This window comes from Pomacea canaliculata, linkage group LG3, assembly GCF_003073045.1.
Source record: "Pomacea canaliculata isolate SZHN2017 linkage group LG3, ASM307304v1, whole genome shotgun sequence".
NCBI classification, from domain to species: Eukaryota; Metazoa; Mollusca; class Gastropoda; order Architaenioglossa; family Ampullariidae; genus Pomacea; species Pomacea canaliculata.
Window position 1 is genome coordinate 5115253 of NC_037592.1, and position 24823 is coordinate 5140075.

Consider the following 24823-nt stretch of genomic DNA (forward strand, 5'->3'; position numbering starts at 1 on the left):
GCATATCTTAAATGACTTTTTTTTCCTGAATGAATGCCATTGTTCCATAAAATACCTGTTTAACACAACTACCTGGCACTTTTTCAGATACAGAAAAACCAACATCTATAAACAAATAACTGTCTAATCTTGCAACATACACAGGCATGCACACACACACACACCTCTGACGTGATGAGATGTGTCAAAAATTTAAATGTTCTGATATGTAGGTATGCAGAACTTAAATAGCATCATGTACAAAGGCACAAGACAATGCAAAAAGCTCTTTTACGGTATTTCGCTTAGACACGAAAGTCCGATTCAACAAGCTTTGATGCAAAAATCCATTCCAGATAACTCACTTTTGATATGAAAGTTTTAATCTAATTTCAAAAAGGTGATGGGACCTTCAAAGAGTGGAGCTGAAAGAGGAAAAAAAAATACTAACTTGTTTGTTGATGTGTTGTCACTGAAAGTTTGATTTCAATGAGGGGAGGGGGAAATTGGTGTTTTATACAAAGGCAGCAACTAATTCTACATCACAGAAAGTATCTGAACCTATAAACAGGTGCCACATGCAAAGAAAGAACAGTGTGCCCAAGACGAGATCTGAACCAATGATAGCATCACCAAACTGATAACAGGCGTTAACTGGTGTGCCACCAGATTGTTCTTGATTCACGGAAAATTCTGACAGGGTCGTGTGTAATAATTATTGCTTATTTACATGCATGAGACTTTGTGACCAATGAATGGACACTTACAAGTTGTGTGAACATTTGTCCTTCCCATTTGACCCGAACTAGTAATAAATTATGGCCTACATACTGTAGAACACTAAGCAGTCTAATATTAAAAGAAACAGTAAAGGGAGGAGGTGGAAATATTAGATACATAAGTATATAAAATATTTTAAGAAATGCCACTACGGAATACCAATAACTCAAGCACCAAGCATTTGGCTTGCATGATACTGTGAAAATTTTTAGAACAGGCTTAAAGACTTTTGAACTTACTAACTTTTTATGTCAGCCACTTGAACAGGGATAATACAGAAATTCCACCAAGCTTCTCTACTTTGAATCTCAACTTCCTTTACAATTTGCACACTTTCAAAACAACTTTCCAACATGCAGATACAGGCATACCTGCACACATACACAAATATTTTGTCTAGAAATAGTCTGGTTCATACTTCAATACCTAAACAATTCAGTGATTCAGTATCAGAGCACTCAGAATCTTTATATCCACAAAGGTTCATGAATGTCTGAACATTTCATCATTCTGAACATGCAGTCTGACAGACAACCATGCTGTGTGCATCTAACACAAGTTTGCTCTAACATCATTGTCTTATCTTGGGACTATTGAGCCCTCCGACTGAAAACCTATAGCCAATAGCAAGCCAGTTTTTTTCATGAAGCATCAAACACAGCAGAAAAACTCTTTTAAAGATTTATTTTAATTTATAAACAGAACACGTAAATCTGCACACAAGGTGTTCATTTCTCATTCTGTGGGGCAGTCACAGACAACAGGCTAAATCTGAACTGGTTGGTAAACTTACGACCAACCCTCTAGCTCCCAAAAATATTTTTAAAAGTTTTAAATATCTGCCCAGTCAATTATTTCATTGTGTCAAGTTACACGTCACACTCTCCTATAACACTCCAGGAACAACTGCCACCATCTCTGTAAGACTGTTACTGTCCACTTACAGTCACAGAGCAGGTATCCAAATCCCATGCTCACGAAAGCAGGTATCCAAACACTCGTCAAACATATGCATGAGCAAATGAACTGTTAAAAAAATCATCAAGAAGTTCAGCGAAAACGGGTCTGTAGAAGCAGTGGCATATTTCCTGTGCTTATCACACCAGAATGCTGAACTCCATACCAGAACTCCATACATGATGCAATTTACAGAAAGATGCTAGTGAATCCGTGTCAACTCCTCCACAGTTTTCACAAGGTCGTCTACAGTTGCATCTCTCTTCATGCCACTACCATCATCAATCTGTCATAAAACATCACAATAAAATTATTTTACAAAATTATAACACATAAGAAGTTCCAGAATATTAATTATTCAATCATGTTGAGGCAATAAAAAACAAAACAACAAAACAACCCCATCCTTATCAAATCTGACATTTAACATTTTTACTTACCTATGCAAAATGCATGGTAAAAGCAATCTGTAAGAACACTTATCATTCATTTCAAATCTTGATCTGCAGGAGCTAACTTGTCATAGTTTCTGTGAAAGGTGTGAATAAATCATCAAGTGACCTTCATCTATTGTAAGTGTAGTTAGAGATAAAAGTTTTTAACTAGATAATTTTTTTAAACTGCGTCATAATTTCTAACTCCTAAAGTCTACCCCAAGCTTTACAAGCTGACAGTCACATTAATCCTACCTGCAGTCCCTGCACCACCTCCTGCATTTTGTCACGTGACAAATCAAGATAGCTCTCGATCAAGTCACCATCAATGAAGCCCTGTGCTGGCTCTGTCTTCCTTTCTGTGTGGAATGACCTCCAGCTACACAAAACTTAAGGAACATTGAGCTACATAGATTTGACCTTTGGTGTCCACGTAGGTGGCTCAGTGAAATAAAAGGGACCTTATCATTTACAGAGACAAGCATAGCCCCATGTTAACACCTAGAAATGCAAATGAATCCACTTTCTAAACCAACATTCGAGGTTCATTGTTCTTGTGCATTTAAAGAGCTTATATTATCTAGTGTTTTTGGTGAGTTTTGTTTTGTGCAGGAGACTACGGTCAACTTATTCACTTAGTAAACTTGTCTGCAAAAGCTTTATATAAAACCCATTTAAAATACCTCAAAACTTCATTTATGCAGTGCACTCCAACACAGATATAGAATGTAGAATTTAAGAATGCCACAAAAGTATGTATTATGAAGGTAAAGTCTGTGAGGTATGATGGTGAAAAAGCACACCATAGAACTAGTGCTTTAATGTGGGATCTGCAGTTGCATTGTTGCTATTTTTATTTCTCCTGAATTTATTTTTTATGAAGTCTGATTCACACAAACCACCATTTAAAGCAGCAAATCATACTATACTGCTAAAAATTCACATACATATATATATTCCATAGGCATTAAATGATCCTCCAGGCTGCACAACCATATATTTGTCACACATGGCTTGCAGAAAAGAACCAATATTATGAAGCAGTAAAAGGATACAAGGAGTGTTCAATTTTGCCAACACTTTTGATGACTTGAGCGAGGCGATTCTGAACTTCCAACAAAAACATAAAAAATTCTTGAGGAAGCTGTGCCACTAGACCTGTAACAGTCAAGAAAACAGCACATTAAATAGAAGCAAAATAACTGTTATTGAAGTTGGTTTTTTTTCCCCAATCCCTCGAGTGGTGTCCAGGACTTGACCTTTCATTCTGATACCCAGGCATGCACAAATTTTCCCAAAAAATCCTAAAAATTGAGTTAAATATGACAGGAAGATAAATCAAACTTACAATGAAAGTTTAAATTCAAGAGAAAGAAACCAATTTTACCTCATTTCATTGTGAAATAGCACTTTCTTGTAAAACCGAAGAGAAATTAGGCATATTGTATTTCCTACAAGAAAATTTTGATACAGACTTGTGCACTACTGATGATTACTACAATGTCTAAAATCCTGTACTGAGTGGGTTTTAATGTTCCCACAACATGTAGAAATAAAAATAAGTTACGATGACGAACAACTTAAATGTCATCAGGAAGAGACTTTAAAAATGGTGAAAATTTTCTCACCATCTTTGTATGTGCACTTGTGTTACCATCATTTTTGATAAAGGAAAAAAAAAAAAAGGTATCCAGAAATATTCGCACGTTAAGATTAATGTCCCATTCCCCTGTTATAGGATGTACCTCTATTAAAACATGATTTAAAGTAAATGCTTGGATTTCATCCCTTTTCAGTCATAGTTTCTGATGCAAAAATTACTAAATATAATTCAGGTGGCCAATCCTGACTAGGAAACCCCCTGCCCCCTCCAAAAAAACAAAAAACAAAACAAAAAAACAAAAAAAACAAAAGGTAAACTGGGAGAAAATTATAAGGCCCCCTTCAGTCTGTGGAAGTTCTGTGAGATAACTGAAATGTGTCCATACCCACAGCTCCATGAACAGTACCGAATAGCACTGTGTTCTGGACTGGTGTAGTGCTCTCCCCTGCATGCTGCATCACAAGCGTCCCTGAGACCATCACCAGACAACATTATTTGGTCATCAGGTCCTTGAAACAACTGATTACATGCTCTGCTAAATAAGATTATTCTTTGTGACAACTGACTATATGCTCTGCTATATAACATCAATCTTCAAAAAGATATGACATTAAAGGCTGACTTTAAAAAAAAACAAACTATAAGAACATTTACCAGGAAAACATCTGGCAAAAGACTGCAAAAGAACATTTTCAGGAAGAATCTAGCCTTTACTTCGTGCTCCAAATAATTCACTAAGAAGTGAACATTCCTTTGTGAAAACAAAAGTATTCTTTACATGTTTACTGCAATTTTTGACACCATGTGTAATCCACGTATTCTCAGAAAATGTAAACAGCTGTCAATGCAGAGATAATGTTTGTTTTCTAAGATTAATTAAAATAATCAAGAGAGGACAAGGAAAATAAATACCATGTCGAAACATGTTGACAAATTCTCCTAAGTGAAACAGTCCAACCTCTTGCATTTGTGATCGTTCTTCGTCAGTGGGAGCAGCACTGCCAGTGAAAATGCAAACGTAATTTTACATAGCTTTTAATTTAAAGAATATGAAAAGCAAAATATAACTTGGTGCCTAGTAGCATCAGTTTTAACTGATGAAGGAAGTTAATCACAAGGGCACAGAAACAAGAACACAAGGTCTCACCTGTCTTTCTGGCATGTGAAGAGGTTGAAGGAGTTTTCAGCTCCTAAAAAGTTGTCATCATCCAGAATTTCAATCGAAGTCATCCAGTTGGGATTGCAATCTCGAGCAATCTGTTTCATGTTTTTCATGCACATACGTACATACAATGTGTTATAAAAATCACAAACAAAATGTATTGCACTGTTTGGTTCTCATTGCAATGAATATAAGGCTATAATACTGGAGATAAATAATGTGCAGGTATAATACCATTACTTACATTACTTATTATTTTATGCTTGCTGTATTGTTTGACAGTTTGCTCCTCACTGTGAGAGGAACCCTTGCTTGTAGCCAGTGGGTACATTTTTTTTTTAAAGACATGTTGCTAGTCGCAAGCATTTTTTCATTGGAGCCCATGCATGGCCGCAGCCCTATGCTCCTCATGGAGCAACAAGGACTAAACTAAACCATACATGGTTTGTTCCTGGTTAGCAAGTTCACCCTTGTGACCGCCAGCAGGATTGTATTAGAACACTTTGTGTTGATTTCGGCATTTGGACCCCCAGATGCATGCAGGCAACAGGCTTTCACCAAAGTGGTAAATACTTTAAGACAAAGATGCGAGAATTTCTTTGAAAACTATGATAGTACCATTTATTTCTATTACTTTTTGCATTTAGCTAGTTTCTTATGCCAACCACTGCTTCAAACATTTCAGGATTTTTAACTGTAACTGTGAGGGGAAACAACCTGGCATGTGGCACAGCCGGTTACAGCAGAACCAAACAGCCTGCTAAGCTCCCCTTCTGGTGCCAAGCTGACGGAAGAGTGGGGGAACACAGGACTGCAGACCAGCACTGTTAACCTGACTTCCAAGTACAATATTCCAGGGACAGATGCTTTCTTGCAGTAATTAACAGTCAGGCCTTTCAATGTGTATGCCTTATAAAACTAACTTTTTGCTGAATGAAAGAGCATGCATGTGGTGTGTGATATATAGCTGACACTTCATCCTTCACTTCAGCCTTTCCTACTCTGACTTGCACATTCTTTGTCCACATGAAAAGGCCGAGGTCATAGGTAAACCGTGAACCTACAGTTCATCAAGTTCCCAGCATCCACACTTACAACTACATAAAGACCATGATCATACACAATTCTTCAAGTATACTGGCAACATGCTCTCACTGCACACATTCTGCAATGAGGAATTATTTCTTGCCATACCTCTTCAAAGCATCCTTCACGTTGTTTGTATGCCAGAAGAGTCAAAGAGCGCATTAAGTCGCCAACCAAAACGAAATCGCCTTTCGTCTTGATGTAAAGAGCGATGATGCTGTTGAAGTTACTACACTCCAGACGAAGCTCCTTTTCTGCTGTCCACTCAAACAGTCGAACCTGTCAGCAGAAAATACCTTTCAACAGTAACACTGCATTTACCCCAACCAATCACAAAAAAAAGTTGGCGTAGCTAATAATAAAAGGAATAAAAATGAAAGCAGCTTTAGCCTCTTTTTGTAGCTAACTACTAAAGTATTTTCTTTGTATACTAACAACTCTGCCATACTTTATATAGATGTGCACAAATTATAAAATCTCTCCAAAAAGTGTTGGTGGATTACAAAAATCTTTGGCTATAAATGAAATGTTATTCATAAGATTAATTGTGCATTTTCTTTGTGTTTGACAGTTGCATTATAGTGATTGTTATTGTATTATTAATAACTAGTGTGAAGGTGAGTAAGAAATCTTTTTCTCATTTGCAGAGAGGGGAAAGATGAACATGCTCCCCACTAAAAATTAAATTTTTATTATAAATTGTCTTTCTTCAATTTTTGCTGGACGACCCGACCATATGAGTTAAGGAGCTCAATTTTTAACCAACCTGTACATTCTTAATGAGCCTGATACAGGTATGCACACAAGTATGCTCCACCTCAATAATGAGCCTAATACAGGTGAATAATACACAATCATGCTCTAATAATACACAATCATGCTCTACCTCATTCCAGCCAAGCCATTAAATACTCACACTGCTATTGATGCTGGCAAGCAGCTTTCCATTAAACTCGGCCATGGAATATGCTGCACCCTTGATTTCTTTTTCTCCCACCTGTGTTACTTTACCTGTGAACAGAGTTGATGATTTTTAGCCTCTAACATGATTCTGTTTCAAATATTGCCTAGATGCATGTACATCAGCATATCCTTGCAGAGTAACAATTAAAAACATAAGGAAAACAAACTGAATAAAATGGCAAGATCTTACTAACAGGGTGTATAGACAACAACTTTTGCAGGCCAAAAATAACCTTTTAATCCCTAGCACACACAGATCATGAACTACAATTTATGTCCCCTACCTTCTGCATAATGGAAGACAATGATCCGTCCCTGCTTTGGCTCAGCCTCTTCTGGGTGTACAAGCGCTGTGCCCACAATATAGTATGTGTTGGGGTCATCACCAAGCCGAGCTGAGATGAGGCTTGTTGCACACTCATTGGGCATCAACTGATGTGCATGCAGAACTACAAAATAATATTTCTTTTTAAGCCTAATAGATGGCATTTATGGATGGGGTGTACAAGTGACCACAAATATATCTGTTCTCTTGCTGACAGTTTTAGATCTGCTACATCTTCCATAAATGCACAATGGACAAACCTTCAAATGTATGCTGGTCAATGTACAAACCTTCAAATGTATGCTGGTCAATGACGAGTAGCGAGTGCACTTCCTGCTCATCCCCACAGACAAAGTCATTCATGTCACCACCACTGGCCGATGAAATTCCAAGAGGCTTTGCTACACTGCTGCCAGTGCTACTGCTAATTGTCTGGGCCTGTGTGCTGGCACTTGGTCGTATGGGACCTGCCCCTGAACCACCACTACTCTCAGAAATGTCTGTTCTCATAGATATTACCCCAAAAGTCTGTGAAGCTTCTTGGTATGCTATTCTCCTGGAAACACACAAAAACATCCATGCATTTTTACTGTAGATAAAGGTCTCTTGACAACTCTCTTGGATGACATGGTTCAAGCACAGACCCACCAATTAAGAACTGATAATGGTAGACAGAAAACTAGGATCAGACACTGAATGAAAAGAAATTGAGAGCACACATGCATCCTGAGTGTGAGATTTGTTACACAAGTGTAGATTACTAATCTTCACCTCATCATCGTCATCTACTTACCTTGGTGATTCTCCAAGAGGAATAGTTCTTATGTGAAGTTTTTGGATCTCATCAATGGTGCCGATCATAAGAGTGCTATCATTTGCCAGTGCCAAACTGAAAATTGTCACCCACACACAAAGAAAATTTATGGAATCCAGGAAAGAAATCTACCAGTATTTTAAAACATACAATTACCATAAAAATACAAAACATTTTTACGAATTCTTTACAGAGAATTGTTGTCTACTAATGGCAACATTAGAACATTACTTAAAATGTCAACACAAGTTAAAAAAGAACATTTTTATTTCCTATAACTGTATCCTGATTTTGCACACTGGTGTGACGAACACTTCCTTGTCTTGAATGCCTCAAAGACTAAGGAAATGATATTCGACTTTCCTATGAACAAACCTGAGGAAGTCACCAGTACTAGCCATGATGATGCCATCACGACAACGACTCTTATAAATATTTACATATTATCTTCAATAACAAGCTTAAATGGGACGTCAACACCGACATAATCCTTGTAAGAGTCAGCAATGCTTATACCTCCTACGGAAACTCGGGTCTTTCTCTGTCATTCTCACTAGGATCTATCAGTCCTTTATTCAAAGTTTCATCATATTTTCTTTCATTTCTTGGTTCTACAACCTCTCCCTAGTGAATAGGAACAGTTTTGTTTCCCTAGTTAATATTTATTCCAAGATCACTGGAACCCAGCAGAAGGACTTGGCATCAGCAAATCCTTAGGAAGGCATCCTGTATCCTTACTATTTATACTGTATTGGCATGTCTCGCATCTGGTTAGAGGTATGTGATGCCTGTGTGCAGAACCAATTGTCACCGCAACACATTCATTCCACGTGCCATTCACTTGATCAATTCTATTGGCCGTGATCTTGTATTAGCCTCTGGTGACATAGTGCCACCAACTACATCTTACTGTTGCTGGGAGTATGTGTATATATATATACACTGTATGTGTGTGAGGGAGAAATGATTTCAATGTGTATGTGTACTTTTCTGTCTATTGTTAACGTATGAGTACTACCTGGAATTGCCCTTGTGGATTAATAAAGTTGTATTTCCTAAATATTTACACACACAGCCATGTACAAACACTCCATTTATTGATCCCATACACACCACTAAGAAAAAGCCCCAAAATCAATGAATATGTAAGATCTGCATGCAACTACATAAAAAGAAGTCACAAACCTGTCCTGATAACCCTCCGAGTTCAAAGGGCACATGTGATTGACTTCCCGCAAGTTGACATTAGAAAACACCAGCTTGTGGTTAGAGGAATAGACAACAGTGGGTCGGTCAGAACAAGCAAACACGTTTGTTGTGGACAGTGAGCGAAAAGGTCGAAGCACAGTAGGCTGTGTTCCAAGAGTAACTTTCTTCTTCTCACTTAGCATACCTATTAGTGGAGCCATGATAAAAATTGTCAGTTATTACCCAATAAAACAAGATTTTAAAAAAATGGCCAAACGTACATCCCTCATCTGCCCATTACTTTCCATTCATTCCCTCTTCCCTTGAAAAAGATTCGCTTTTAAATTCTAATATGTACAACCCACCATTTCAAATTTCTTTTTTGGTAACAAACTGTCAATTTTATTAATCTTATGCAACAGAATTTGCATTAAAAAATATCTAAATATTCAAGAATACCACATAGCAGCAAGGCAATGAAACTGTTCAGTAGGCTCATTTAATGCGTTGTTCAGACAGGTACCTGTGTCAGGGTTGAGAGAAAAGTAAAACAATGATCCATCTCCTAAAGCAACCAACAGGTAGTGAAGCCCCTCAAATGTTGACATCAGTATCGATCGTGGAATGATTTCTGTTAACACATAATACATTATTTTTACCATGGTTTGAAAGATCTATTAAATAAGGACATCAAATAATAATGTAGGTATCAGAAATAACAGTCTGAATGAGAAACACACCTGGCGCCATAATGGGCATTATTTCACTCACCGCCACCAAGCATTTCCACATGCAGACTCTCAAAAGATGGCAATCTAAGGATGCGGGCTGAAATATCTGTCCACAGGCCCACAGCGATCAACTGTGCACGCCCTTCTCCCTCCTTCAGCGGGGTTATGTCTAAACATGCAATCTCATGCTCCATCACTGTATGGCTGCAAAACCCAAGGCAAAAGTAAAATTAGATTTCTCTGATGAGCTCTAATTCTTTGTGTTCTATCATCTAAGTAGTCATTTTTGCTACTGTGATATTATAAAATCCCTTTCAAAACCTAATTTGTCTCAAACTCAGTCTCGCATCAAAGTATGTTTTTTCCCTTCGCATTTTTAATTTCAATAAAAATAATTGCATCTTCTTTTGGATGCACATTAGACAGTACTGATGACCAAATGTCTACATCTGCTCAGACAAACTTGTCAATAAATCCTCATTTTTAAAGCTCGTAGGCAAATTAAACTGTAATTTCAGATGGGTTGGGGGCGGGGGTGAGAATACCAAAAAAGGCAAGGAAGATCATAGACAAGGCAAGTCCTACGAGTGCCCAACAACAGTCACTTCAAGTATCTTTTGATTATATAATCATTTCCTCATTCTTCCTTCTTACACCACCCCATTCATTCATCTCTCCTGCTGGGCTGCTCTTCTCACCCAACGTGTGTGATTTTGCCTGGAGCAAGCTCTAGATAGTGCAGCTCTGACCCAGCAGCAATGGCTGCCTGTGTAGTGTTGCAGCTGGCCAGACTGATGTTACGGCCTTCTGGGCGAATTGTCCATTCACACAGCAATCCCTGGTCTGTCAAACTGACTAGACGCACTGATCGCTGAGTTATCTAGATCAAAATAATAAAAGCTATTTCATTAAAGGAAACTGAAATGACTTATTAATTTTGTCTTTAGGAAACTGCTCTTTTAGCCAAATACTATTGTGAAATAGTAAAGTCCGAAAAAAAAACCCTGAAAGGGACAGGGCTGGATGGCTTTCAAAAGTACAAAACAAGAAAAATATAAATTTTTGTATCTGCATGCTGTCGGAATATCCTCTTATTTGTAACCTTTAAGGAAGTAAGGTATCATCCACCCCATTATTTTCTGTACCATATGCTCCAAGTTATGGCAACAGCTTAAGTCCAATTCACCATTGATGATGTAAACACATAAACGTGTTTATAACTATGACTGAACGGATATCAATTATCATTTTCATTCCTCTTTTAAAAGCAAGGAATACAGACTTAAAAACCTAAATAGTCAGAAATGTCTATTAGAGTTAAAAAACTGTGTCCATCAAGTTCTAGACAAGTTCTTTAAAATCCAAGAACAGTCAGGCTTCTGTATTTTTTTTAAATGTCACCTGAAGCATCTGGTCAGGGGTGATGTTGATGCAAACAAATGTCTGACTGTCCCCATCAAAACCAGGCAGCTCTGTCTCCTCCACTTCTTCTCCACTCAGCATCAGGACCCTATCAAAAAAATAAACTCTCACAACCTGTTTGTGACAGCATGTCATAATTAGTGTGACTATTTCCTATGAAATATGGACCATGGATGCCTGCAACCTATGGTGATGCTAGTAATACTGTTCCCTAATATTTGATCCAGCACAATTTGAACTTAACTCAATTAGGTCACCTCCCTTTCAGACAAGATGTCTCCATTCGTTGCCACATTTCGGATATTTTTCAAAAAAATTATTCAAAAATAACTATTCCTCACAAAAATATAATTTTGGTTTTAAATATAACTTTTAACAGAAATGAACTGTTTTACCTTTAGGAAATGGTATGTTTTGGTTCTTGAGAAAATTCGTCCAATACTAAAGCAACACTTCCTTTCTCTGAGAATATATTTTAAAGAACTAACCTAGACTGCCCCACAAAGGACATAACAAGCAGGTTGTCAAACACTTCAGAGTTCTTTTTTAAAGCCCAAATACCTGCAAAATCCAAAACAAGTTAATCACCCAACACAGGCAAAAGTTTATTACTAACAAATCTGTCATAGGTCATATTTGTCTTCTTCCTTCAGCCAAAGTATTTTGTAAACTTTTAAAAAAAAATGAAATTTAGAGAGTAAACTTTCTTTCTTCAAGACTTACCAAATGACATGACCACAGAAGATAAAGAGTTGCACTTGCTCTTTACCCACTGAAAAGTTATCTCCTTAACAGTGAGCTAGCACATGTCTGGTGTGCAGAGCACTTCACTAGTCAGGCGAGCAACTCTCCTGTATAAAGACAACTTTTCAATGGTTAAAGAGCTAGTGTAACCTTAATCTTCTACAGTCATGTCATCTGGTACAGTCAAAGAAGAAACTACAAAATGATGTAGTTTGCTTTAAGTACAGTAAAAAAGCACCGTCTTTGATGAATTATAACATAATCAGACAATTATCTAAGATGTATTTTCAAAAATTTCTTTATACACACAATCTAACCCAGGAAAACAACTTGTTTCAGACTAACAGTATTTATCCAATGCATGATTATCATTAAAAAAATTATGCAAAACTTCGAATAAAATTAGCAAGATAAAGAATCCAACAACAAAAAAATTCTATTCATACCCTTAATTCCTGGCAGATCAATACTTGCATGCTCATGGATGCCAATTCCATTTCTTATAATGCGAAGTGAGCCTTCTTTGTAAGCGCCGGAGCATGTCACAAGCTGGAAAATGTTAAAAACTATTGTGTACTTCAGAAGCTAACTTTTCCGACTACCAAAAATTTATCACAATGAGCTAATGATCCACAAGGCTCACTACAAGTAATACAAAATGGCAATTATCAAGCTAAATACACAATAGAAAATGCTATAGGTAAGTATATGATGCACAAAAACATGATGATGCACAATTTAGAGTCCTGTACATTTAGCCTATTTATCCACCCCATTATTTTTTGTACCATATGCTCCAAGTTATGGTATCAGCTTAAGTTCAATTCACCATTGTTGATATAAGCACATAAACGTGTTTATGACTATGACTGAACGGATATCAATTATCGTTTTCATTCTTCTTTTAGTCCCATTCGGGTAATAAGAATAAGTCATGACTGACCACAAGCATATCTACTTTTATTTTAAATCTGCTTTGTGTCTCCATCTGGTGGTGCAAAATGGAGATCCAAAATGATGATCATTTGTTTTTCTAAAAGCAAACTTAATATATACACTGCTTCTATTGACCAAGGAATAAAGCTCATTAACTGCATTAGCAATAGTTAAATATGTGTTACACTTAAAGACCTTAAACATGATAAACATTATTTACCTGTCCCTGCCCTTGGCGCTCCAGATCAACCACACACATATCCACGATGGGACCCAGATTGACAAAGGTTTCCATGATTTGAACAAATGACCCATTTTCATCTGGCTCTACATTCAACTATAAAAGGTGAAAAAAACAGTGACAAAAATGGAATGATAAGCAATTTGAAAGCATTACCTCTCTCTACACACACACACAAAATGCACATACACAGAAAGCACCAATAAAACTCATCGTTTAAGTGATATATTGTTTCTCACTAATCCAGTTTTGTATGTTTCAATCTTTATTTATCTGTATACATTCTTTAACTTGTGATGAGCAAATAGCACAAAAACAATAATGTACTAATAGATGAAATGAAAACTTTGCTTAAACATACCTTTACAAGCTGAGAATCTCCAAATCTGGAACCAATGAATACTACACCATTGTCCAGGTATGTAATGCATTCAGCAATTGTTGTCTGAAAATGTAGTTAAGTCACTGTCACTCAGGTGCAATGGCTTGTGTATTAAAAGAAAGGGGGGGGGAGTAGAGTGCACTGAGATAATGGGCAACTTGTAACAACACTAAATATTCTCTCTAAAATAGGAACACAAAGAATGTGCATTAAGATATTGGGAAACTTGTAACAACACTAAATTTTCTGTTTTCTTCATCTACATCATACCTCCCCTAACAGTTCCACTTTAAGATCTTTCACGACATGAGATCCATCCATCTTTTCCTCTCTCTCGAGCAACAGCATAAACAGACGACCTGCCATGTCACCCAAAAGGTAGCGTGATCCATTTGCATCTACTCGACCATAGCATGTCAATGCACTCTGCTGCAAGACAATAAAGTCAAACTTCTTAGCAATGTTATTTTAAACACATGGAATTCTCACCATGTTTACAATCACAAACACATATTTCTTGCACGCGACCAAATGTGTTTATTTAAAAAATTATTAACCTCACATCTTTTATTGCAAAGAGTTTTTAATTTACTTAACATTGATTAGAATCCTGTTGTTTTGTTCCTGCTTTGAAGAAATTAAAGTTCTCTTAAAGTACTACTTGACTCTTTATAATTCACTCAAACATGGACGGCAAAAAGAAAAACCCTTACACATTCACTAAAAGAATGAGCAAAAGATCTTGAGCAGGAATGAGTTAAATATCAAATAATCTTTGTTATTTTCAATTATTTTCTTCATTATTTTATTGGTACAGTTATGACTTCAACTGGGCTCTCAAACATTATAAAAAAGGAAAAAATAATCCCACATAACAAACACTACCTTAATCACTGGTGGGGCTATCGGGATGTAGTTCTCTCCCTTGTGATAAGTTACTGACTCTTGGCCAATGATGATAGCTCCTCCATAGGGTTCTGGGACTGTAATCACAAAATAGAAAACTTTACTGTTTACCAGAGAGTCTTTTTACAATAAACTATCAAATAAGCTCTACACTGAAATGGGCACCTATGTCTACCAAATATCTAAATATCTCTTTTACAAAACAAAACTTTCTCTGAAAAAGCATTTAATAGCCTATGCTCACTGCTGAAAAAAAAACAACAAACTTGCACAGTTCAGATTTGAAGATTTTCAAATGATTTTTTTTTTAGCTTCATGCACAAACGCATACATGATAAATGAATGGAGATGATCTGAAGTTCTAGTGAAAACTCTGTGTAAGAAGCAGTGTCACGATTGACATTTTTCAGCACTAACGTAACTTTGTGTCTCCTGTAATACTTTCATACATACCTCCTATAACCATGCAAGCCTCTGTTTCAACATTATCTTGTTTCCATGGTCCTTTCTGAAATTCTTTGTCCCTCAGAGATATCTCATAAGTCTTCACATGCCGTCCATGATGGTCCTGCAGCATAAAACATATCCTTCTCATGAGTTCTTGTGCTGCTGAGGGAATATAATGGACTGACATACCAGGCTGTTAATGGACCATCATTAACTTCAGGAATGAGCACACGAAGATGGTCAGAGGTTGCGACTGCCGTTGCCTCAGACTAATCACACTCCTGACACCTCTACCAACTCACGCCGACATTTATCGTACACCCAAACTTACACCAAATTGCTAATTATACTTTACTTGACTCTGAGCCCCCAGCGCGCATACCCAATAACAAACGCAAGGCAATTTAGTGTAAATAAGAAATTATTAATGATCAAGAGTTTTACAAATCAATTTACAAGATTATGCAATTTTAAATATGGCTGTTCTCTAGGTGTCCTGTCAACTTCCCTATACTGTATCTAGTCCAGGTATCATAAGCCACTAATTACCTTAATTCCTACACATAGTACACTACACCCTTCTAAAACACACTTGCCACTTATCTCTTCACACAAAAGTCTCTAGCCAAGTGGAGGGCCCTCCAATGTTGCTGACTTCTGAGAATCCATTGAAGTCATTCAGTCGAACGTTGTGGCCTTTTTCACGAGCGCTGAGACTTCTGGCACTACCGTGTGCCACCATGTATCTCTCTCGTCCCTCTAGGCAGGACTGCTGTCTCAAGCTTAACAGCATCCAACAAGGACCAATGCTTATCTGCCAGGCTCTGCCTCTACTGTTTGCAGCCAAACAGCTACTGGTGATGAAGCGTTGAGCACTCTATGATAAAGTGGGTCATGCACCTCGTGAGTCAGTTGTGCTGAAGCAGTCACATTTCCAAGACAGCCTCACAGCGGAGAATCTGAACACCCTTGAACAGATCTCTGTTACAACTTTCTTCCTCGAGAGCCCAGTGCAAAGACAATTCTTCCCCGATCACATTTTTAAATCCTCATCTGCGAGGATCATCCTCTCTCATGAATGGTCAAGCATACTACACACTTATTTCCAACCATTCTGCTATCTAGATACATCTAATCACTACATAGCTAACACATGACAGGCAGGTGGTCACTTTGACACTTACCACTGCCCACACTGCACCCCCCTTCTTACCCTCTTCTTACTTGTAAAGTGGTCTGCGACTGTGGCGCCATCCCGCCTGACTTTCTAGTCACTGTGTCCAGTCGATGGCAATAACAACCAGCGGTGTTGTCCTGCTCTAGGTATGCTGTGGCCTTACAATTAACGGGCATATTCTGACCACTGCTCTCCCCCCTCTGCACTATGTCCACCATGAAGTAAGCGGTCCTCGATTTTCTACTGATTCCAGGGGAGATAAGTGGTGGGGAGACTTCCTGGTCTTTTGTCCATCCAATGGTCCAGTACCACCAAAGGCCGACTACTCTGTCCTCGACGTAACGCCATCTCAACCGCTAACTCATCCCCACATGTACCCATTCCACCTTCTGGCAGTCTGTTTACTAGCGTGTCCACTCAACTCGTGAAGGGAACAGAAGTGCAGCACCAACATTATAGCCCTATTCCCAGTTATCATATGACAGGACCAAGTTTGTTAAGAAAATGTAACTTGCTTCTGCTTTTCTGGCTAAAATGAAGCAAACATCAATAAAAACCTCTAATAAGAGAACCTTTGACGAAAGAAACTAATTTATACATCTTGTGATATACATGTGTAACAGATACATGCAACACTTAAAAATATTCAAAAATACATAGGAACATCTGATTCACCTGGTGTACAAGAACTACTGTGGGTGTGGCACAGCCATGAAGGAACTGCATGTCAATCACCATTAACTCCTCCAGCCTACACATAAATGGATATAACAACATATATTAGAAGAATAACATTACAGTTGGTAACAGAAAAAGCTTTCCTATTTACTTTCTTGCTATCTACACAAACTCACAAATCTGCTTGACTACTCATGTGCACATTTTTCCTACATCTTAGTTCTCAGTGCTGCGCTTATAAGGCAAAACTTTCATGGTAAAGGCACTGTTCCTACAAACTATTTTTGAAAGTTATAACACACTGCAAACATCACATCAAAAACATTATGACAATGATCATCAAACAAAAGATGATGCAATAATACTCGCTGCTAATAAAGTAGCAGTATTTATACTAATTCACAGAATATACAATGCATGCTTGTGAGTCTTCACTTTTCCCCCAGTCCCCCCACCTGCCCCATTTGTCATTTGTAAACCTGTAGCCATGAGCCATGCATGGACAGCGACAAACACCCAGTCATGGGTAGGTATGTGCAACAAAAATATTTATGTAGATTATTATTACAACAATTGTGTGACAGATGATTCCTTCCTTAAAAAAAACAACTTAAAAACTCTTCATGAATCCGACACTTCTTCTTCTTGACCCCAGTCGCCTCCAGTGGAGCATAGGGCCGCAACTACACCCTACCATCAGACCTAGTTCTGTGCGTCCCTTTCCAGCTGTCTTTGCATCTCTGTGGACTAATCTCCATGTCTGTCTGGGTCTCCCAACCCTGCGCCTCCCCTGTGGATTCCAGCCTAGTTAATCCAAAACTAATTACATGTTATAAGTGAGATTTCATATTTTACATTTATAGATGTTATAAGTGAAAGAATTATGAGTTATTGTACCTGATGTTGAAAGCCTTCAGCTCTTTGTTTTCTCTTTCTAGGGGGATGACTTTGAACAGGCCATCATAGAGACGAAGTCCAATGACACGACACTGTGGATCAATTATTCCAATGATGCCTGTTTCTGATGGTCTGCCAATACGGTCCTGCCATAGACATACCAAAAATGAAAAAAGAAGCTAAAATAATTCAACATTATCAGAAACACTATCAAGTTATAGAAATAATAATTATAAATAACGAAGACAATTTTCAAACAATATCATGAAGAAGAACCAAAAACAAACTTCATTTTTAGAACAAAAGAAAATTCCTTGCCTGAACATTGCCATGAGCTCGTGCAATAATCTCAGTTGTCTCCCCATCTTGTTGATATTCTAGAATCATGGCATTGTAGCGTGCTGTGAGGACAAAGAGAAGGTCTTTGTTTTCCCCCTGTGACAGATGAAATTTGTTTGTGCATTGTGTAAATAATTCTGCTTTAATTTCTGCAACCTACTTTCATGGCTGAAGCTCTCCGCTCAATACAGTTCCCATCCTTCATTTGAATTTAGTACAAGAAAACAAAAACCATGCTTCTTAAAAATCCCATCACTTAAATGTTTTTAAAAATGCTTTTCAAAATGTTGTATCATCAGCAGTTGCACCTTCCTTATGCAAAAGCTCAAATAGCTTTATTTTGCCTGCCAAGCTGCACTGGCTTGTTATTGGGTAATGGGCAACAAGGCCATACATTGAAACTACAAGTACCTATAAATTTCACTTGAACAATAAAAACCAGAATGTTTATTAAGCGCACTACTGTTAATAATAGTAGTGATAGTTATGCATTTGTAAATCATGAAATACAGACATCTCAAGTTTCCATATTTCTACTATCTTATGTGTATATTACATTGTTTGTGTATATGTTCCTTAAATTTTGAATTATTCTATATAAAATAATAATAGTGTGTCCTTGTAATGCATATCATCATTACCTAGACAGATTGCCCTCTCTGCACAGACCAGTAATGATGCCTATATTATAGGCACACTGAGAAACATGAAGATGAAGTACAAGAGTAGAACGTAAAGCAATGGATGAGGGTAGTACTGTAAACAGTGTACAAATGGAATCATTACATGATGATTAACATGACAGACAATATTACAAAAGAGTTAAGAATGGTAATTCAGGGATAGTACTTAGTGAACAGATATGTTTTCTGAGAGCATTTGAATGTAACTTTGGAGTCCAAGTGGCGAATGTGATGTGGAAGAGAGTTCCACTGTCTGGCAGCACAGAAGGAGAATGTCCATTGTCTATGACTGTCTTTGTGGATGAGAAGGATAGAGTACAGGAGTCTGATGAATAATGAAGGTTTTGGGCAGGGGTGTGCACAGACAAGATTTCAGTAAAAGAGTCCATAGCACAGAGCTGAGAGCTTGTAGTCTATTCTATCTTTAATTAGTTGCCAATGAAGAAAACGAAGATAAATTTTCAAGTAGTCTTACCTGTGGACGAAACAGCTCCATGACTGCTATGCGACCATATATTCCAACTTCCTTCACAGGACGCAGCCCTTCTGGTGTTACTGAGTAAATCTCCATCCTAGTATTCTTTGCGATGATCAGATTAAGATCATCAGGAGATGTGAAATTTCCTGAAAAGAAAAGGTTGCACAGTAATTATATATGACCATCCATGGAACTGGAGGTTGGAATGAGACCAAATCAAGCATGTCAAACATACAAGAATTTTTAAAAAAATTACGTGCTTCATTAAACTATGATAACTGATTTGAGGTTTTCATTTGAACAATTTGCATGAATATCTATGAAGCTATAGGAGTTTTGCTCCGTGTCTTACTGTTGGTGTAGAAGAAAAACCAACAGAAGTTAATATCATTGATGATATAAAATTTTAAACAACTGAGTTGTTTTAACAACCCTTAATAAACAATAATAGTTTAAAGATTGTATCCACAGATACCGTAGGCATCTCTTCGACATGTAAGTTCTCTGGGGCTTTTTGGTTAATTTAATTGCTTTCCTTAATACCATTTTTGTTTCCATCACCTTTCTTTGAGCATGGGATCAAGGCTAAGAGATAACATTTATCTTTGTTTACCTTTTCACAGCACACCGAGCCTACCGTAATGGGAGCTGGTCATTTTTCCCGAAGACCATTTTGCCCCTCAGTCTAAGTCAATTTGTTCCAGCTATGTCCATTTCATCCCAAGACCAAAAAGTCAAATCATACCAGGACCAAAAAACAAATCGATCACCAATGAAAAAAGTAGCTATTACATCAAATATCACTTAAAGAGCCAAACATTGTTCAAACAATAATGATATGCAAACTCAGTTGCCTATTTTAAACAGAGCCATTCAAATAAGTCTCTATACGTGCCGGTGTGTATGTCAGTGTGCATAGAAAAGATCAAGAATATGTGCAACACTGTGACATCAGATAGCAGCCTGAAACTTATCTTAATGCAATGTAGAGACATGTCCACCCACCAATCCCCCCCAAAAAAAAAATCATTTTTCAAACAAACCTCAATGAGTAATAATGCCAATATCATGGAATATTTTAGGGGGTTCAAGTCTAATTATTCCCCCTTCTTCTTTGCACTTGAATCGGTGATCGATTTGTCTTCTGGGCCTGGGACAATTTGACTTTTTGGTCCTGGAAGAAAAATGTCTTACCTGGGAAGAAATTACTTAGGCTGGGGGGGGGGTATGACTGGGGAAAAATGACCAGTGACCACTATAAGATGCAAAAAAGTACCACAGAAATGTGCTTTAATATCAACTCGAATATCTCCGACAACATGATTAATACATATTGATTAACTTAATAGCATATAAAGTGATAATGGTTATAAACTGAACCTTCGCCTGTAATTTATTATTAACTTTCAGTGCAATGACTGAATTTTTAGTGCACTCAGATTGTCACAATCACAGTATAATTTGAAAATACAATTTATGATTGTAGGACATGAAAGAAAATTTCTCTTTTGTAAAACTTCCTGATTAAGCAGTAAGCTGCTCTACCTTGTATTACATTAAACTTCTATGATTCAGAATCAAAACACAGAGTAAGTGGGGAGGGGAGAGAGGTTGGTGAGGGGAGGGTAGGTTATTGAATTAGCGTTACTCTTAGCTGATTCATTTAAGTCTCTTACAACTTTTCCCTACCACTGCACAATGCTCACTTCTCTCACTCAGCTCTCTCTCTCACACACACACACTGGCCAAGATTAGATTTTGTCATTCGAGTAACGACGAACGTGTAGTACAAATGTCACAATGCTGATTTTGTTTCTAAACAGCGACGCCCCCACCACCAGCGATAAATTGTTTCACATAGAAATTATTACCTGTAACACATGCATTTACTGCTGTCGGTTTGTGAGCTGTTACGACGTAATTATACGCCATTCTGCTGCTTCTCAAATACACTCCTTCTTGAAATAAATCGCCGAACGCTTCCACCGGAACTTCTGTCAAATTGGATTAGGCGCATGCGTGGCGCGAAATTGCACTTCATGAGTTCTGGTTGCAGTGAGTTGTAATCGGCACAGCATAGTTTGGTATACGTTTTTTTTTCATCATTCCAGAAAAAACGTTCAGCTACAAAATACACATATTCTGGGATTAACTTGTATCTGAAACCTTAAAGTCAAAGTGGGAACATGCATAAGGATTTACCATCTTAACCACTAAAGTTAATTCCCTTGACTTCGTTTTACGTCTTTGCGTTCTTAGTCTGTGTTGAAAAACATCCCTAAAACATTCCTTTTCTTCAGCTGTAAATTTTACCGTCATACAAAACTGCTCTTGAATAAATAATTTCTAATTTTTTTTATTTATGTTTTTCGAAGGATACAAAACCATATGTGCAAAAAATATATATAATCCAAAAATAATAGCTCACGTAAACAGAAACTTAGATGTGCTGTTAGAATTAGCATCAAAGAGAATCAAACTTTAGTAATAAGCGTGCCCTTTAACATACAGCATATTTCTCATTATTTCGGCAAGGCTGTTGCCAAATATTTCACTACACAACAGCGTGTTAATGATTCTTTAATATATCACCTGATGTTCTAGGTCGCATTTTCATCCTTCCACAACTACTTCCTGACCCTAAGGTAACAACATTACAAGAATGTCGCCAGATATATTTTTAGATGTGAATTTTCTTCCAACTGTAGTGATTAAAGTTTGTATACATGGAATATGCGTCAGAATTTTCAAATAATACGATGACTTTGATAAATCCATTCCAAAGAGTGAATGTCATCTACTGTTCACCATTATGAACAAATTTGCTTTTTGAAGAAGTTCAGTCATAAAAGTTGTATTTTTTTTTATGAGATAACTGTGTTACATAAGGAGCTTATATACTGTTATTCTTTTAGAAAGATTGCATCACTAAAGTCTGCCTGATTGCATAAATCCTTGTAGAAATTTTTGATTTAAAAAAAAATTCATCATTTACTAAATTTGCACAGAGGATGGCTGAATTTGGATTTGCTCGTTATGGTCAAGATGATGAAATTGAGGAAGAGGAAGAAGATGATGATGTGGTATATCAATCTTAATTTTTTTTTTAATTAGAAGTCTACAGTTTTATTTGTGTAGAAGATTTGAATGGTTTGTATGATAATAAGTCTGGAAATATTGTGAAGGATATTGCCAGGATTATAAAAGCTTTTTCTTAATAATAAGGTGCAATAAAAGAATACACACATATATATATATACTGCTGAACAGCTAGATCATACTGATCACATTTACATTATTTTCTTTCGGGGTGATAACTTACCTTAAATTAGCAGCAATTTAGCAGGAAAGCATCACCAAAACATAAGATGGTGAAACTTTCAGCAAAGAGTGTCAGTAACAGAAGAAGCAAAATATGCCTTTCAAAATTTCTGGAAGAATTAAAACTATAGTAAAAGTTATTTTGAAATAGCACTGATGTGTTAATTTTGCTGTAAAAGTAACAGTTTTACTTTACAGCCAGCATATTCCGCTTCAAGAGATGGCATTGTCTTCCTTGTAGACTGTTCAAAAGAAATGTTTGAAATAGGAGATGATGGAACCTGCCATTTCCAGATTTCTATTAAGGTATTGACCATTTTGTCTTTTGAATGATAAATGCATATGTTTTACTAAATTTTGCATCTAATAATACCACCTTTTTTTTAAGAAATCAAGTACAACTGATAATTCTTTAGGTTATCTTCAGTAACGTCTTTCCAAAGCACTAGTTTTTTGCAATTTCGCAAAATAATTATGCCAACATTTTGTTGCAGTGCATTAAAACAACAATGCAGAACAAAATCATCAGCAGTGAAAAGGACTGTGTTGGAGTTGTTTTCTTTGGAACAGTAAGTGTTATATAATTTTTTCCTTACTTTCCTCTACCAGTTTTTTTATTAGCAAGCTTTAAATTATCCTTGATTTTTGGCATATAGGATGGATAGAAATATTGCTGATGGCATATCACAACCATGGAGTAAAATATATATATAGTAGGTATATGAGATGTTATATAGGATATATATATATGATACAGTGGAACCTCGGTTAGCGAACGCCTCGGATAGCGAATATTTCGGTTAACGAACAAAAATTTCGCTAAAAATTTGTCTCGGATAGCGAACAAAATTTCGGATAACGAACAGCCACGTGAACCACACGTGACCGACCAGCGTGTCATCATTCGATCTCGAGACACAGTTACGATTGGTCGTTCCTTATCTATGCGCATTCTTCCTATTTAGTGATTGTTGTGCTTTATTTTAATAAGACAATCCTCAATCATGGCTCCAAAGAAGATTAAGAGCAATTAATAGTAGTGAGGTAATGACAAGGAAGCGGCCAACAAATGAATTGAAAAAGGAAATGATTTCAAAGTATGAAGGTGGCATGCGTCTGTCGGATATGTGATGTCGTATTACCGAAGTGTTTTACAAAAAGTCAGAAGGAACAGACACTGGACAGGTTTTTACCTTTAACCTCAAAGCTACAGAAAAGATAAGTCTCCCCCGATTTTATAATGTCACGTGTGCTCATGGAGGGGGAATCAATTCCACCCCTTCCTCCCCACACCTGCTTCCACCCACGCCGTCAAAACGACAAGTTTTCTGATGTTTAAATGCTTTCGTTAATGTTTTTATGTTTATTTAACTCCATTTATATTGCATTATAACTGTTCTCATTAAAACAAATACCTATATATATATAGCCTGTAACTTTCAAATATTAGCGAGTCAACAGGGGCTGGGAACCAATTAAATCTATTTCCTTTATTTCTTATGGAAAACATTGTTTCGGATAACGAACATTTCGGATAACGAACAACTTTCCAGAACGGATTAAGTTCGTTAACCGAGGTTCCACTGTAAGTGCTGATTTATGACAATGTCTTTTTTTATGGGCCATCCAAAAGCACTGTTAATGAGACTACATCATGGAATCCATTTTTTTGTAGGAGAAAGCTGTGTGAAATATGTTTATGCCCAATGAATTAATGTAATTCCAGTCATTGAAATAATTCCTTAAAAGAAAAACTTCATGACTATTTTTTACAGAACTGTGTTAAATTTGCATTTGGCTTTCAGGACAAAAGTGATGGCCCTAATAAACATATCAACATATATCATGTAAGTCCTGAGTGTTTGTGGAGATATTTATAATGTTAGTTAATCATTAATCATGTTAGTTAATAAATCTCCTGTAGTAACCATGAAAGGTCTTACATTCATTGAACAATTTTTATGACTAATTGTTTTCATCTTGGAAAGATATCACCATTTTGGATGCATATTATGATTAAGTGATTATGTTGCAGCATTACAGTTTTTAACATAATCACAGTACCATATATATTGTGTAATATACATCTCTATATGAAGTCTAATGATGTAGATATAAACATGTAAATAAGGCTTCAAGATCTATTCAGC

General features: G+C 36.9%; 2 protein-coding genes across 2 annotated transcripts in view; one reads left to right on the plus strand and one right to left on the minus strand.

Moving 5' to 3' along the window:
• Nucleotides 1-21376, minus strand: LOC112558685 (DNA damage-binding protein 1-like). The gene is made up of 28 exons (XM_025229271.1): nucleotides 21224-21376; nucleotides 19350-19498; nucleotides 18171-18287; nucleotides 17853-17998; nucleotides 16953-17028; nucleotides 15107-15221; nucleotides 14633-14730; nucleotides 14018-14176; nucleotides 13727-13810; nucleotides 13345-13461; nucleotides 12635-12737; nucleotides 11933-12005; nucleotides 11424-11532; nucleotides 10721-10902; nucleotides 10063-10226; nucleotides 9815-9922; nucleotides 9289-9496; nucleotides 8083-8178; nucleotides 7580-7845; nucleotides 7249-7413; nucleotides 6918-7012; nucleotides 6110-6280; nucleotides 4901-5010; nucleotides 4666-4751; nucleotides 4139-4222; nucleotides 3206-3308; nucleotides 2406-2529; nucleotides 1-2002 (listed from the first exon to the last, which is right to left on the minus strand). The coding sequence occupies exons 1-28, from the start codon at nucleotides 21282-21284 to the stop codon at nucleotides 1919-1921; spliced, it is 3453 nt and encodes a 1150-aa protein (XP_025085056.1). The 5' UTR covers nucleotides 21285-21376; the 3' UTR covers nucleotides 1-1918.
• The window catches only part of LOC112558686 (X-ray repair cross-complementing protein 5-like), a 12931-nt gene continuing 9459 nt past the window's right edge, over nucleotides 21352-24823 (plus strand). The window contains exons 1-6 of the mRNA XM_025229273.1: nucleotides 21352-21436; nucleotides 21957-21997; nucleotides 22361-22435; nucleotides 22872-22979; nucleotides 23168-23242; nucleotides 24479-24520. Of these exons, the coding sequence (XP_025085058.1) occupies nucleotides 22364-22435; nucleotides 22872-22979; nucleotides 23168-23242; nucleotides 24479-24520 (297 nt within the window). The 5' untranslated portion in view covers nucleotides 21352-21436; nucleotides 21957-21997; nucleotides 22361-22363. The remainder of the gene's footprint in view (nucleotides 21437-21956; nucleotides 21998-22360; nucleotides 22436-22871; nucleotides 22980-23167; nucleotides 23243-24478; nucleotides 24521-24823) is intronic.